This window comes from Artemia franciscana, chromosome 15, assembly GCF_032884065.1.
Source record: "Artemia franciscana chromosome 15, ASM3288406v1, whole genome shotgun sequence".
NCBI classification, from domain to species: Eukaryota; Metazoa; Arthropoda; class Branchiopoda; order Anostraca; family Artemiidae; genus Artemia; species Artemia franciscana.
Window position 1 is genome coordinate 31,316,145 of NC_088877.1, and position 17,089 is coordinate 31,333,233.

At 34.4% G+C, this 17,089-nt stretch overlaps 1 protein-coding gene across 3 annotated transcripts in view; it reads left to right on the top strand.

Moving 5' to 3' along the window:
- LOC136036347 (TBC domain-containing protein kinase-like protein) overlaps positions 1-17,089 on the top strand; it is a 59,018-nt gene that overhangs the window by 22,278 nt on the left and 19,651 nt on the right. For all 3 annotated transcript variants that reach the window (XM_065718498.1, XM_065718497.1, XM_065718499.1), the window contains exons 6-10: positions 1,671-1,820; positions 5,659-5,938; positions 9,541-9,718; positions 13,690-13,896; positions 16,781-16,942. In XM_065718498.1, coding sequence (XP_065574570.1) covers positions 1,671-1,820; positions 5,659-5,938; positions 9,541-9,718; positions 13,690-13,896; positions 16,781-16,942 — 977 coding nt within the window. The remainder of the gene's footprint in view (positions 1-1,670; positions 1,821-5,658; positions 5,939-9,540; positions 9,719-13,689; positions 13,897-16,780; positions 16,943-17,089) is intronic.

Consider the following 17,089-nt stretch of genomic DNA (forward strand, 5'->3'; position numbering starts at 1 on the left):
TTTTAATAAGTTCAATACTATTATAAATTTCTTTAGTAAAACATATTATTAGATCATTTTTATTGAGTTTGTTTGAGTTTTGTTTCAATGAATTATTCTCTCAGATCATTCTATTTATCAGTCCTGGTTGAACTTCGTTAAAGTAAGGATGCTAGGGTTGTTTTAAAAAGCTTTTTAAAAACATTTTTCGTTTTTATTTTCACATTTTAATGTAAGTTCAAATATATATATATATATATATATATATATATATATATATATATATATATATATATATATATATATATATATATATATATATATATATATATATATATATATATATATATATATATATATATATATATATATATATATATATATATATATATATATATTGAAAAATTTCCCTAATGTTTCTAAGTTGTGTTTGTTTGCTATTTATTTAGTTTCAACATAAGCTCATTGTTTTAGATCAAGCGGTTGTACAATGGCTGGTCAGGATTGTTATTATGTTTGCTTGACGTTGGATGTTGAATTTGTGAAAAAAAAAACCATCAAGTTAAAATACTGTTATTCAGTTTCAGGTTGCATTTAGATGTCTAGATGACGTTTATTGGTCGTGGCCTGTATATTTTACATTTCCGCCATAGGCAATCTGTCCTTCTGTGTTTAACTATAAACAAATCAGTAAAAATTATACAATCAGATTATTTTGGGAAGTCAAAATATATAAAATTTTGTTCCGTATTTCCCAGTTCATAACAGAATTTTTCGTAAAAAAAAAATAAAAACAAAAAAAAAATCCATACCCAATCAAATGTTTAGGATTGAAAATTACTTAGATTTGCGTCTACGAATCAGGTAGTATTAGTATTAGTAGTAGTATTAATTTATTAACCAAAAGAAATAACACAGACAAAATCAATCGGTAGCACACCAAAAGCGTTGCTTACGAGGGTGTGTTACTAACAAAGAAGAACAAAAAATAGAAGAGAAAAAAACAAAAAAAAAACAATGAGTTAATCTAAAATGAGCAGAAAGGTGAAACCGTGTACCGAGAAAGAAAAATAACATAAATAATTCATAGACAATCAAACAACATAATATCATGATCCCGAAGCAAAAAAAAGAGGTATTTCAGGTGTTCCAAGGATTTAAATATTTGAATCCTTTTTACATTTATTTTCATGATCTGTCTATCTTCGAAATACTAGCGCCAATTATTTACAACAGGAAACCGCCTGTCACGCAGTGTAAAGGTATGAACCTGTATAATCTTCTGATTTTGTACTTTCCCATCTGGCTACTATATCTGGCATATGCTGGTATTAATACTGTAGGAAGTAATTTACTTTAGGATCCAGTCAAAAGCGCATCTTAAAACACAATGGTGGTTAAAAAGTCTGACTTTCTTTTTGATTAATTCATCAACGAATTTTTATACTATTTTCTGCTATAGCAAAATATTTTTTTTTCTAGATCTATAACATTCTACGATGAAGTTACCGGTAAAAGTAGAGCAGCGTAGAAGTCGAAAATTTACACCTTATTTGCAGCGCTTAAAGATCAGATTGCTCTTGCAAGCTGTCTTTTTGAATAGTGTGTGTCAGAGGTTTTAGCAGTTGTCTCATAAGTATCTATCTATCTAAGTTTTTATTGTATAATTACTATGTTTTTTTTTAATTTAGGCTCTGTATCGTGGAAGGTCAGTCATTTGGAAGTGAAAGGGATGACTATAAGCTTTTTGACAGATCTGTGGTCTCAGTATCCTTTGACAGTCTTATCAAGCGGCTTGAAAATATCCCTGAGGAAGCCTACTATCCTCTTCTAGTCGAAAGGTAAGAACTTCTTCTTTGAACATAAGCCTAAACACATTTTACAAAATTTGTTATCACTGTTTTGAGTTGAGCTGTATCATTTACCAAAATATTTTCTACAGCGAATTTGCTCCAAAATTTTAAGCAAACAGTGTGCCAATTATTGTCGACTAAGTATTAAAAGCCTTTGCATACAATATTGAGCCTTGCCGTGTAGTGGCTTTGCATGTATTTTAACGTTATAAGGCCTTAAAACTCTTCACATGTAATTTACGTATTTTCACCTAGTTTAAGCTAAAAGAAATAAACCTGTTTCATGGGGACAAAACCTGTAAAACCTTTTCTATCGAATTCATTATCGCATCTCACAATATAGATTTTCCACTGACGTGCCTTCTATCAAATGCCTAGCATCGCTAGCTGTGAAAACTTATGATGTTTAATCCGTATACTAGAGCATGAAAATGACAATGGATACAGGGTTGATTCAGTTATATTTATGTGATGTGCAGAAGGGAGCGGGAGTGAGTTTAAAGAGCCGTATTGGTACCAGCTGGCCTATAGGCCTTAATTTGCTAGGGGCAGGCAGCTCAAGTTCTCGCATTTCCCACATCACTTCATTAGAATTACGTGATTTCATAAGGAGAGCCCTTTGGTAGCTGATTGGAAGATATGATTATATTATAGTATTATTACATAGTGTTAATATAGTAGTGATTAGTCGTTTTAATGAAGTGTATATGTTACCGTGAATTTTCGAAACACCTTTTCGTCTCCTTGGATTTAGTCAGCGTTGCCATTCAACTTTTTCAGTTTAATGCAAGGCTTGATGATGACAGGTTAGATTAGGTTAATTTGAGTTAGATTAGCTTAAATTAGGTTTTTAACCTATTTCTGATATTCATAACCAAATTTAGCCTAACCTAAACTAACCTAAGTTGTGACGAAGACCACACTGCCTTTCCATATCAAACAATTACAACTTAGGAACAATAGGGAAATTTTTCCAAAACTTACATGAAAATGTGAAAATTGAAACTAAAATTTTTTTAAAAGACTTTTAATGCAGCCCTAGCATCCTTGCTTCAACGAAGTTCAACCAGGAAATATCCACTGAATTGAATTCAACTGTCTTGGAAAAAAAACCTATTGTTCCTAAGTTGTGTTTGTTTGCTAAACTAACCTAACTTTGACTTTTACCATCACAGCTTGCAGAAGTCTGAAAAAGCTGAATCGCAAAGCTAATTGAATCCAAGCAGAGAAAAAGGAATATCGGACATTCACCAATAAAAGTTGATAATAACCAAATTTCGGACTTTAACGGTACCATATATAATTCTAGTATTTAACTGGAACCTTAGTTCATCACAATAAATCGTCTAGAAACCTCCAGGACTTTGAAGAAAATATGTTGGTGCACAAAAAGTCAGCTCGTCAATCCAGATTCTCTGGCTAACTCAGAGTTATTGCAGATGTGTCTTGCGCGTGCTTGCGTTCGTATAGATAGTTTGTCCTTGGGTACTGTTCTCTTCTTGATCATCAAATCTGTTTTTTTCTTGATCAAATTCTGTAAGCTAATTAATCGTTTTATTGATAATGACAACGACATTTTCTCAATTTTAAAGAGTTTCTGAGCAGTTTACTTAACTAAAAAAAAACTTAACTGGCAAGGAATGACGCTTGAGCTTTATACAGGACTTTTCAATAGTAATTCAGAAATTTTAAGAGATATGTATAACTAGACAAAGATATAACATGACTATCTTGGAAAGATGGGAAAAAAGAGTCAGATTTCATTTTAGTGTTTGTACTTGTTAAAGATTTTTCTAAGAATGCGATGCATCAAGTTGACGTTATTAACTTCATTGCTGGTGATGATATTGATGTTTTTAACGTAACCTGAAAATATTCGGTTAAAGATCAGGGATCCCTTTATCTTTGTTCCGACTTCTTTTTTTTTAGATTAATCACGTTCTGAAAATGAAAAGATTGAACTGAAAATGTTTTTTCAAATGAAAATTAACCGGAAAATTTTCTTTTTAAAGCATCTTTTATCCCCTTGGTGTATTACCGTTTGTTTTAATGTTTCTTTATCCTTTGAAGCTATTGCTTTGAATTTAATTTCTTGGTTTAGCGCTAATTGCTAAATCAGTTTATGTTTTTTGGGAGAAGTTCAGAGTCAGTGAACCTTATGTTGTTTCAAAACGTTGATATTGGGACTTCTTGCTTAAAAGGGGTGGATGTTTTCAGATATTTAGGCATATACACTGATATAATCCCGGTATTTAAAGCTCATACTAGTAAACTTAAAGCAAGAATATCCAGTGGTTTTGGCTGTTTGCTTAGAATAAGGTTTATATTTTCAAATCAAATCAAGAGGACTTTATATATTGGATTAAGTAATAGTTATTTAAAATATTGTCTGAGTATTTGGATGTTGACTCTTCCTTCAAATCCAGGGGGGGGGGCTTCAAAATGTTCAAAATTTATTTAATAAGAATTTTAGACGATGCTTTAGCGTACCCTATGAAGACTGAACAACTAGCACAAAGATTATTTGTTTTTTCTTTTGAATGGACTGAAGCTTTTGGTTTAAAATTAATATTTATTGAGAGCTTATTTTCCTGTACTCAACTTCCTTTCATTGGAAATGAACTTAAGCTGTCTGAATTAGTAAGTGAATCACCATTCCTGATCACATTTGAAAAGGATTTAAGAAGAAGGCTCTTTTAACTTACAGTAGCGGTCTATTCTAATATATTTAGTGATTATCATCCTTATGTCCAGTTGCTTGTTTTCTTTCTTTTTCCCGTGTTATTCCTCTTTCTCCTTTTATGGGGTGTTTTTTGTTATTGTTGTTGTTAATTTCTTTTTTTGTGACATAGAAGGTGCATTGACCTTTGCCTCTCTCTCTCTCTGTCTTCCTTATTATGACCTGATCTGTACAAGTTGTACTGTTTTGATTCAACAACAACATCAACAAAAAGAAGATATCCAATGACTAGTAAAAAAAAAATGCTCTACCGTAATTCTTTTTAAATAATTACAAAATCAATTTTTCTCCACATGCTGCACTTGCAGTACAGGAATACAACAGGACCTCTTCTATGGGAAGGGTAAATAACATTTAGTACATATTATTTATATCCTGTTTTTTGTTTAAACGCCTGTGTTAATCTTGTTCCTTTTTTTTATTCCCTCCTAACGGCTTGGACATCTTGCGTCGATTTGTTTTACATATTATAGTTGTTTAATTTTTCATGTGCTTGTCATAAATCATGGATAAAATACGGTCATATATATTATAGATTTTGTAAAGGACCGAGTATTTAAGTAGGCACGTATCCAGGAAGTTGGTGACTTGCCTAGCCAGTAAAAATACGACTATTTTTGCTTTAGATTCTAATAATATTTGGCAAATCTGCTATTCTTTTAAATTTTCCCCTTTCTTCATTTAAAAAATTGTTTAGGACGCGCTTGCATTTAATGCAAATCAGGCTCTTTAGAATCTTGAATGAGTTTTGAAGGTTCTTTATTTTTATTTGCTTTTTTGGGGACAGGCAGGGGCTATTAATGAAGTATGTCCTAGGTGCAAAATTGACAAGCTACCATGTATAAAATGTAGTGTTTTTTTTATATTTTAGTCGTCTTGGTCCAGACAAGAATTACGTAGGAAATGCTCAATCCCTACCTTTTGGCATCCGTGAAGTTGATAAAAAATGCTCTTGAATGAGTTTTGAAGGTTCTTTATTTTTATTTGGTTTTTTGGGGACAGGCAGGGGCTATTAATGAAGTATGTCCTAGGTGCGAAATTGACAAGCTACCATGTATAAAATGTAATGTTTTTTTTATATTTTAGTCGTCTTGGTCCAGACAAGAATTACGTAGGAAATGCTCAATCCCTACCTTTTGGCATCCGTGAAGTTGATATTGAATACCAGCTACATCGAATAATATTATTTGAAAGACTCTTAAAATCGTATCCTTACACAAGAGATAGAATAATCGAAGAAGCAATGAAAGACGTCCCCCCTTTATACAGAGGTGAGACTTGGGCAGCAATATTGGGTGTTATTGGTGATGTTCAAAGACAATATGAGAATATCGATAAAGATACCCCCACGTCTACGGATAGACAGGTTTGTGTTTTTTTTTACCTTTTCGTTCTATTTGAATGTTTAAGTTAATGTGAAACCTGCTTTTGAAAAAGCCAAAAGAACCATCTCGAATCGGTTCTAGCTTTTCCATACAATGGATTTCTGCCATATTGCAACTTCACTACAAATATACTCCCCACAATTAAGAAAGTTCATTGTGGTGTTGGGGGAGGGGTGAACTTGACAGGGAACAGAATTCCCATACTAGAATGTAATTGACTGTTTTGAACTAATTATACAATTTTATGGTTTTTTTTTTGCAAGTTTGTCGGAAATACCCGCGGAAAAATGATATATAGCTTAATGTTTTTATATTTTGAGGCAAGTGGTGATTGATTATTTTACTTCTATCTCCCCCCCATCCTTTGGATCTGTTACTAAGCTCAGGGGGATTAAATCCCTGCTCCATATTTATCTGTAGGACTTTTTGAAAAATTGGGCGTATAAATACCCCTTTTGGGGCTGGTACCACCCCTCTCCCAATTAAGATTAAACTATTTATTGCATAAAAACTGTTCATTTAAAAGACTGCATATGAAGGCCGTATCCAGGGGGGGTACAGGGTTTAACCCCCTGAAGAAACACACAAAAAAACTAAACAAACCAAAAAACAACTCGTAAAAACATAAGAGAAATGTACATAAACAAATTTTTAATGCGCTTTTAAAAGTTTTTCGTACCCCCTCCTCCTTCTTAAAAAAAACAAACTGGTTGTGCCTTTGCTGCATATATTCTCAGGGACAAATGTGCCACCGCGCCGCAATATGTTATTTGAATCTGGAAGGTTAGAAATTTTTTTTTCTATAGTTCTAGACAGATTGGCTGTCTTAACAAGATAGTATTTTAACTCTGTTTGGGCCAAAGTTGCTATTTTGCGACAAAATTGGTAAAAACCAGCCCTTTCATGTACCATGATCTCTTGTGAACTACAAAAGGGCACTAGAATTTGAATTTCCATTTAATGTGCCAACTCCCGAATCTCTACGACTACTGGTTTAATACGATCATCCATACGAAAAAAAAAATTAAGTAAACGTCCATCCGTGATCCGTCTAGGTTTCTAGCTTTTCCATCTATGAGCCTGAAACCACCGATACAGATTTCTTGGACATGCTAAATCTCATAGTCGAATTTTCGTCATCTTTTTGGAAGGTTGGAAAGGTTTTAAGTTGCAACGTAGGTCCCTGATAGTTTTGAAAACCTTCTAATCTTTTTGCTCTTTTTATGTCATATTGAGGGTTATCCTAAAGTAGAGGGGAGGTGCCCCTCCTCGGACTCCTAGCGTTTGTAATGAAAATTAGCCTTTGAATAGTAATTATTTGAAAATCACACCTGAAAAAGGTGTAGCCTAAAGGTTTTTTTTAGGGTGGGAGGTTCGAATTGCCAAAACTGGCCAAATTCTCCAAGGCTGCCCCCGCCATTCTGCCTTTTTACATGTAAGCATGTAAATGCTGTCTTATTTCACATTGAAAATATTTCTGCAGCAAGGGATAACCTATTTACACCCGCAAGCTATTACAAACCTTTCTCCAGTGTTGTCGGTCTGTAAGAAAAAAGCAAAAAACACTAGAGTTTAGTGATTTTGTGGCTGATTTAGTGATTTTCTTCAATAATCTGTTGATTTATGTGCTGATTTAGTGATTTTTACTTTAGGCAATATATAAAAAAAATCACTATAAATAGTGATCAGTCATTAAGGGTGGCAACCCTTCCTTTCTTACGAAAGGTTTAAAAATTGGGCCGCAAAAATGCGCTTTTTTAAGCTTAAGACGGGCATTAAAAAGTCTACTGTCCTCCCACTCCCTCTTATTGGTGTGTAACTATATACTTTGTAAAACCTTCATTTACACCGTATATACGTTCCACATAATAAACGCTCATTTTGCATGGACCGAATGTATGTTTTTGTGACGAGTGTACCACCATATGTCTGAATTGACCCTGAAGCTGTGATTACATTTAGCTTTTCGATAGTTCTAAACCAATTGGCTATCTCATTATTTTTACTCAATGTATTTAAACACCAGTTAGTTCTGGGTTACAAAATGGCAGAAATTGACACTTCTCTGTGGCATTCTCTCCTTGGTGCTGAAAAGGCTAATCTTAGATATCTGATCCAAGAATTACTATCTCGGTTTTCTATGACCATAGATTCGACATAATAACCACTAAAAAAAAAATAAAAACATAAACATGCGTCCATGAGCAACTTTCTGGGGAAGAATTCGAAACTGACTTTTGTATGGTATGAAGGGAGGCGGAGAATTGACTCTCAAATGTTCTTTCTTTCTAAAGGATATATTTGGACTAAACCTCCAATACAGTTGCTGTTAGTGACAGCTCTCCTCTTACCGAAATGTGCTTATTCCAGCTTCTGCTCTATTGTAAGTGAAAGTCCAACTATTTTGCCTCTGGTACCACCCCTAGCACTTCCTTTTTAGTGTAAAATTTCTCCTCTTCTTGGCTGGACCTTGGCTTGGTCTGTTTTGGTGAGTGTTTTCAGGCTTAAAAATCTCTTCCTAGCTAATTTATCTACTATAGGTTGCCTCCCCATAGTAGCATAATATTTGTAGGCATGGATTTATGAGTCGGAGGGAATAGGCTTGAGACTGTCTATGTAGGATTTCGACTCATGTTGATAGAAGAGCATCGCCAAGTACTGAAAACCCTTTTGTGACAAAGAATAGGACCAGGATTGCGCATAGCCTCCCTTCGTACTGGAGATCCCAGGTACTTATTGCTGTCTGGTTTTCTATTTTTATTGAATTGATCTTTGATTCTTCCTTCTCTAGTTATTCTTTCACTTGGTATTATGGCACTTGCATGAGGCGCAATCTCTTTTTGTTGCTTAAAAGGGCATTGGAGCTTTCGATTTTATGCCATCATCTGGTATTCTACAAACGTTGGTTCGATACGATTACCCTGGGGATGAAAATATACAAATGGCCACACATCTGTGACCACTCCTTTCACAGAATTTGTATTTATCTTTAGAGGAAACTGAAACTTCCTATCTATGATTTTCGGATATGTTGAGTTTAGTGGCGGAGTTTCTTAACAAGATCGTGTTTGCCGTTTTTCTAAAACCAAGCAAAATTTTCTAACGCAAAAACTTATAATTCGTAGCTAACATAATGAATGCTACATATTTGGAACCAGCGTATAAAACGGATTCTTTTAATGCATATACTTTTTTTTTTTTTACTTCGATCTGTGAGTCTAGTTTACTATCGGCATATGATGCTCTTGTGACCTTATGCAGAGACTTGAAACTGAGAACTGAAACTTGTGTCTAATTTTTCTGAAAGGAGGGGTGGGGTTTTCAGGCCTATCTTTGACTCCCCCTGTGTTCAGCAATGTTAATAAATGTGGATCTTCTCTGTCTTAAAATGATCAGAAATGTTTAAGGTCTGGTCGAAATGATTTGAGCATCAATGATTAAATATTAGATCCCGCAAATCAAATGAACCTTCAGTTCACTAGTTATTTTTTATTCTCTTGTAAAATTTTGTTTCGTAACTTAAAGTCAGGTCAATTACTCTTAAACGGCTGGTTAATTCCATATAAGCAACTATTAATTTCAGATTGAGGTGGACATTCCTCGTTGTCATCAATATATTGATCTATTGGCCTCTCCAGTGGCTCATGCAAAGTTTAAGCGGATTTTAAAAGCCTGGATCGTCAGCCACCCCGAGTATGTCTACTGGCAGGGTTTAGACTCTTTGTGTGCTCCCTTTCTTTTATTGAATTTCAACGATGAAGGTAGAGTACTTGTTTTTAAGTATTTCTAATTTGACACTAGTTTTAGCTTATTAAACATTTGTGTTGGCGTGTTTCATGGTCCAAGTCCCTATGGGCTCATCAGGTTGTCTAATAGTAACTGCTGACAAATCTTTAACAATCATTCCGTCAATCAGGTGTCGTGTGTTTAAACTTTAGCCACTACCGATGTTTGGAAGTAAATCCAGAAAGGCGGGGTCAAATAGACCATATCTCAGTATCCACGACCCTATCACAAGTAAACCAGGTGATATGCAGTGCTTGATGGATAGAACCATTCAAATTACGAATTCAGGTTTACTGTTTCAGGTCTACTGTCTATTGCTACTATTTACTACCACTCCCGGCTAATTAACGATGGTAGGGAAAATATTACCGTGGATTCCAGCAGGTTCCAGATTGGTTTATATGACAGAGAGCTACATTTGTCTCTGGCCACTTGGTCAATTTATTCAGGGTGGCAGAGGCTTGTATTCAAAATATTTTTGCGTAGAAGTATTGTCTGGTATCGAGTGTCATACCTGAACACGTTATTCCATTAATTATTGAACACAAAGAAGGTAGATTAATGCGAGGTATATGATTTTATTTTGGTTTACGTAGAACGCCATTAGTAAACTGGGGTGAAATGCGCTGTAAATAACAAAAAAAAAATAATAGTAACAAAGCTCTAAAAATACACCAACTGACTAAATGAAATTAGTATTCTCCAGACCCTTACTAAATCTGACTACTGAATTCTGACCCTGAATACGTCATTCAATGCTGAAAATTCGACACTAAAGAAATGTATGTTTAACAATGCTCCTCAATTAAGGAATACTAGCGCCATCAAAGCTACCAAAAATTCAACAATAGTCCTACCTACTGTTTTGCCATCTCTTGTTAAATGCAAAAAGGGCAGACGATATAATAACCAACTGAACTGTGAATAAAAGAAAAAAAATCCTGGTATTTGCGAGCTCATGCCTTGTTACAAAAAGTCTTGGTAGGCAGTTGAGAGCCCCCTTACACGTTTATATGAATCCAAGAGCATAACCGGCAAGATTCAAAATATGTTCTCCTCTATCAGGTCTCGCGTCCTAGTTACATCATTTAAATATTGCGGCTGTCCGTCACTAACGTCAAGAAAATGTGAAGTGTGAATTGAAAATGTGTGTGAAAATGTGAAGTGTGTGAGAGGAGATCCTAAGGAAGGAAGATAAAGGACTGGAATAGTATGCTGACCAAAAATCAGTACTAGTTTATCTCTGATGCCATGAATTATGTTTTAAAAGCGTCAAATTTTTCTTTGAGCGGAAATTCGTGGATTTTGTATCCGATGCAACCTAGTAAAGAACGAACTCTAGCCTATAGTAACCAAAAATTTAGAAATACGAAAAAATAATTGAAAAGTATCTATTATTGGAAAGATAAAGGAGTACAGAGGGTTATAAAAATAATTTTACAGAAAGAATTAGAAGATAAGAAGGCTGATAATAATGTGAAGGATAACAATATAATAATTACTATAATAAAGATAATAATTATTTATTATAGATCATAATTATATGATACATTATGGGATGAACGTCCGTCAGCCAGTCACTAATCTGAAAACAAGCACGTAATTCTATTCGACGGTTAATGGTTAATCCAAATTACTAATACAATCATAATCAAGTTTTTGGATGTTCACTAGAGAATATACTTTTCTTTTTTTCTTTTAGTGCCTGAAGCCTAAAAGCAAGTGAGTATTTTTCATTATAGACATCGACCACACTCGGTTGGTTTAATTACCTCCAGTTGGGGGCACTTAGTAAAGAACGTTATAGTCTGTATGTATTACTTTTCCTTCCCGGCCACCTCGTATAGAGGAGTTGAAAGTGATTGGATTGAAGCTAGAGGAATTTTATGAAAAACAATTTTGGCTACCTTTCATTTGTGTTGCAAACATACAAAATGAAATCGCAGACGTGGATCATCAAGAGTGTTCATGGGAATAAAGGAACAGAAACAAGAAAAAGTATAGGAGTACAAGAAAGATATAGCACATAAGGAAAGGAGCAGAGTAAGGAAACAGGATGATTCACATTAACAAAAACATGAAAAGATGCAGAAATAAAGGAATGCAAGGAGAAAGGTTACCTTCGGCTTAAAATAATTCAAGTGTATGAGAAAAATGCAACACAGCGAGGAAGGAAAGAGCAAAGTGTCGCTCCGGAAAGAACATAGGAAAAGATGCAAGAATGAGTTGAAACTTCCAAGCAATGTCTTTGTTGGGTTACTTTCATGAAGGGGGAATTTTGCGGTTGGTAGAAGGGGACAAATTGTTTTTTCTCGGTCCTCAAGAAAGTGTCTACGCTACCATTCTTTGTACCTGCCCTGTGGTATGTTCTTTGACTTGTAATGTTGAATAAACAACTGTAACAAAAGAAAAGTGAATAAATGTGACTGATTTTCACGGCACAGAAAAAGATTTTTTTTTACAAGACATATTTGCATAAAATCTTCGAATCTATTCCACATAGTCTTCGAAACGTTTTCGTGTTGCCTCTGATGTATCACATCCGTGTTTAGAAACAAATAAGCTACCGTAAGGAATTATAGCCTCTGAAACTAGGGATTTTTACACTATAGGTCTTTGATTACTCTTAATCGATTACTTAACTCAAAATTTTTAACCAATAGTATTTTAGCCCTCTACGGACTTAAATTGTTGTCTTGGCCCATAAATGGCAGAAATTGTCACTTTGCTGTGTCGAGATATCTTTTGATTCTTAAAAGGGCACTAAAACTTTCAATTTCATTCGAATGACCCCTTTCTCAACGTTATACAATTATTGGTTCGACCCGATCACCCCTGGAAAAGAATAAACAACTCAACGTTCACCTGTGATCTTCCTTTTCGGAGAAAATACAAAAATGAGTATTTATTTGGAATAGGGGCTTGAATTCCCTGAAAATAGGTCCTTTGATATTCTGCATTTGATTAGGTAATTTTTCAATCGCTCCCTATATCGGGAGCTTATTCCCCCCCCCCCTCCCAACATTGGGAATCACCACCAAATTCGAATATTTTGTTAAATATATTGTTGTCAAAATTTGGAATTTCCCTCTACTGTTAGCAAAAATGGCTCCTTCCTCATAGTTTATTATTATAATTTTTTGAACAGCTCTGTCTGTAAGCAAGAATCTTAGTTTGTACAAGATTTATTTCTAAAAACTTTTGTAAAGATGGATAATTTATCTGAATACCGCGTAGTTAACATGAACCGTAATGCGAAAAGCTAGAATGTATGTTCAATAGAATAAAGTTTTTTGCAAAATGAAAAATCCAGCTAAACAAAGATGTCATAATAGAACTTGAAACCGAAACATACGCAAGTAAAGTTGGACATGACACAGTCTGTGACAAAATGCTTAATGTATTTTGATGCTACGTAAATAGTAATTTTTCTTGAATAGAGGTTAAACTGGAAAAAGTCTAGTGACCTTACTGTCAGTAAAAAATATAAGAAGAAAAAAAGCAATTTGACGAAGAACTCTTGTATAAGTCCTATATACAAGAATGTTCTCCAAGGAAGATCTGCATGTTGTTAGGGGAGGGTGTTAGGTCTGACATAAAACACTAAATTCATCACCCTTAACGAGAAAATTGTAATAATCTTGTGGGGTAAAGGGAGGACAAAAATTACCAAGGAATGAACAAAGCTTAGTCTCCTTTGTTAATAAATCAAAGCTAGGAATATTCTTGCAAAAAAAAAAATATAATTCACAAAATAAACTAAAAAAATGTATTCAATGAGAACCGAGTCGATCACAGTCGAATAAGGATTTAACCAGCCAAAGTTTGCTTTTCTGTAAAATTTGTATTAATAGAGGATACGATCTTTCAATACCAATCTAGTGAGTTTTAAGCTAATCTTGCTTTTTTTTTCTTCTGTTTTTTTACGGGACACATTCTTTTTTAGCCCTTGCCTATGCGTCCCTTTCTGCTTTTATACCAAAATACCTGAATGGCTTTTTCTTGAAGGACAATTCTAACGTCATGCAGGAATATTTGACAAAATTTTCTCAGCTCTTAGCATTTCACGATCCACTGCTTAGCGTCCACCTGGCAGAAGTACGTTTTGTCCCCGAACTGTATGCGATACCCTGGTTCCTGACAATGTTTGCCCGTAAGTATTTTCTGCTTCTTTTTTTAGTCTCTGATGCTTAGAATCTCTCCAAACAGAACTATGTCACCTTTTCAATTTTTTCGTCTTTACTTTCATATCTGGAAAACCGTTAAAGACAACTACTCAATCTGTTTTAGAGTCAAAACTTAGTTAAATTAAATTTTGCAACTATACCCTCTCTATCTCACGCTCTCCTCTTCTCCTCTCTTTCTCCTCGACCTATCTCGTCTGTCTCTCTCTTTGTCTATTTATCTCTTTCTTTCTTGCTTTTTTTGCCTTTTCTTTCTCTTTCTCGTCAACTGAAGATATCAGACAATTTTCTGGGAGGTAACTAAGGTAGAATTTCCAAATAGGCTAGGATGAAGGTGGAGTGTATACCAGCTTATCGATATCAGGTGGCTTAAAACTGCCGCAAATTCGCGGGAGTGTAAGGAAGACGCACGCTGTTAAATAGAAACTGACGAACTGCTTCCCAGCTCTCATTGCCCACCGAAAACTAAGCCAGACAGAAGTCACATGCGCAATAAATAATACCACCATACAACTCTAACTTGGCAAGAGAAATTCATTTCAAAGGGGTGCTAAGAAAAACAATAGCACCTAGGAATCAAAATTGTTTTATGGTTCACCCCAAGCTGCAACACGAGTGACACTTTTTAGCTAACTTAGGCCTAGTATTCCTTGCAGTCTTAGAGATAGTCAGGAGATTGAAGCCCGCTGATACTTAGAATAATCAGAGACAGGAGATAGCTAGTTCTGAGGGCCGAAGAATTTGCAATTTTCAATTTATGGCAGGATAGACCAACTGGATCAAGGTTCAGGCCTCAAACGGAAATGTGCAGAATCAACGTTGCAGATATTTAAATTCTTTTTTTTGTAATTTAATTTTTTTGTAACCATAAATAAGGATATATATATATATATATATATATATATATATATATATATATATATATATATATATATATATATATATATATATATATATATATATATATATATATATATATATATATATATATATATATATATATATATATATATATATATATATATATATATGGAGATTTTCAGTCACTAACTACTAATATCCCGGTCTGTACCTATTCTGTCTTGGCAGGGTGGCTCTGAAGGCCACAGGAATAACACCGTGAAGTTGAAGAAAAACGAAAGACATGCCAGAAAGAATTTAAAGCAACTTGAAATGAAGAAAGGATTTATTAAAAGAGCTATTTGTTTCAGGTATATGGTTCCTTGTTTTGTCTGAAACCTGAGAGACCAGTGTAGAAATGGAAGAAAAGATTGACGTCCTTAATATAATAGGGCAGGGAGACTGAATTAGATGATGAAATATATTTTTTTAGAATCGAACGAGAAAAAATGTAATTGAGATTCCTAAGATTTCTAAGATTCTTTCAACATTTTCATCTTAATTAGAGTAATATGACGCACGAAGGAGAGAATACCTATGAACCTAGTTTACGATCACTAGGTCTGCTGAGAGAAACACTTGAAAAATTAATGTGAGATAATTGAGGGATGTGTGCTTGTTCTATCACATTGAAAACTCTTGTTTGGATAGCATTTTCTCTCTACCAACCTTAGAAAGGCAGAGAGACTGCAGATGGCTAATAAATTGTCCAAATAACAGAATTATTACTAATGTGGGTGCTGCAAGATTTGGATAATTCTCTTGTAGGTGTTTAAGCTAAGTACTGATTGAAGACGCTAGATATCTTCTGGTGAGACCTTTTGATATTGCTATAGGACTTTAAGCTAGCAAAGCGGAATTTTTGAAGTTGTAGTGGAAAAAAGAGTCCTTTGAATAATTATTTAAAGAAAATAACGTAATGTACTCTTGTTAGTGCATAAAAGGATTTTGTATTTATCTTGCACTGTTTGCCGGCTGAAGAAATGGATTTTTCTGCTTTCATCGGAAACAAAAGTGATCTTAATATTCGCCCAAATGAATATATTTTCGGTCGGGAATTTGACTGTCAAAGTGAAATTTAACTATGTCTGGCCCTATTTTAACTGTTAATGATGTTTTCCGAAGATTCATTTTCCCTACGAGAAGGTTTGGTGCTAGGTGGGGCCTTAGGTAGAATATGGGGTTAGGCTTAAGCCTACTTTTGGCGTCAGCTATGTTATTTTTTTACTCCCCCTGTTCCACTCCTTATTTGAGGTCGTATGTCAATGCCACATAGCTCGTCTGGTAACGTTTTAGGAATTCTTATGACCTTTTGATTGTGTAGTGATCGTCAATGACAATGCAAATGGCTAATCCCGTGGCAACCTCGTTTGCTTGTGTTTTGGCATATAAAGAAGAAATAAGAGCTTATTTTCTATCCCAATGGAAATAAGGTACTTACATATAATCTTGACCTCGGTCAAGTTCTTGATCTGTATATTCTGAGGAAAACCGGTTTGTCTGTCTGCAGTAGGTTATAATTAGCTTAGTTTCATTGAGAAAACGACGATGGATGCATATTTTTATTTTAAATTTAATATATAAAGGTGATGAGGTTAGGTTAGGTATTTAAAATGCGTTCAGGGCGGCCTGCTTTCTATAATTCCTGTTGTAGTTTCCATAATTTTGTTTCTAAAGTATTGTATTTTCATCAAGTTTCAACTTTTCAAGTTTTGGCATTTTTCACTATGATTAACCTAGCTTCACTTCTTGAGTGGGGTCGGGAAAATACGTAAGCACAGAAAATATTACTTTCCTTATTACTCTTCGCAAGTACAGAAAATATTGCGTATTTTCTACTCATTTATTTTCTACTCACTTTTGGTAGTTCTAGGAATCCCCTCACAAGGAAAATCCTTAGACGCCCCATAGTTAACTTCGGGCAATTTTATTTATCAAGATTTTTTTTTCTAGATGTGTTTCCGTTGAACAAGATCTTCCATTTGTGGGACACCCTTTTGCTAGGATCTGCTTCATTTCCCCTTTTTGTTGGTCTGGCAATACTGCGCCAGCTGAGAGAGCTTTTGATGTCTAGTGGATTTAATGAATGTATATCTTATTTTTCTAATATGCCAGGTATTTTATTCATTTATTTATTTCGAAGTCTACAAAAAAACAATTAGAGACAAATGAACCGCAAACCATAGAAAGGGAAAATGTAAGGAAAACACGAAATTTGTTTATCTTTACTGTATTTTGCAAAGTAGCTACAGTTTTACAGAG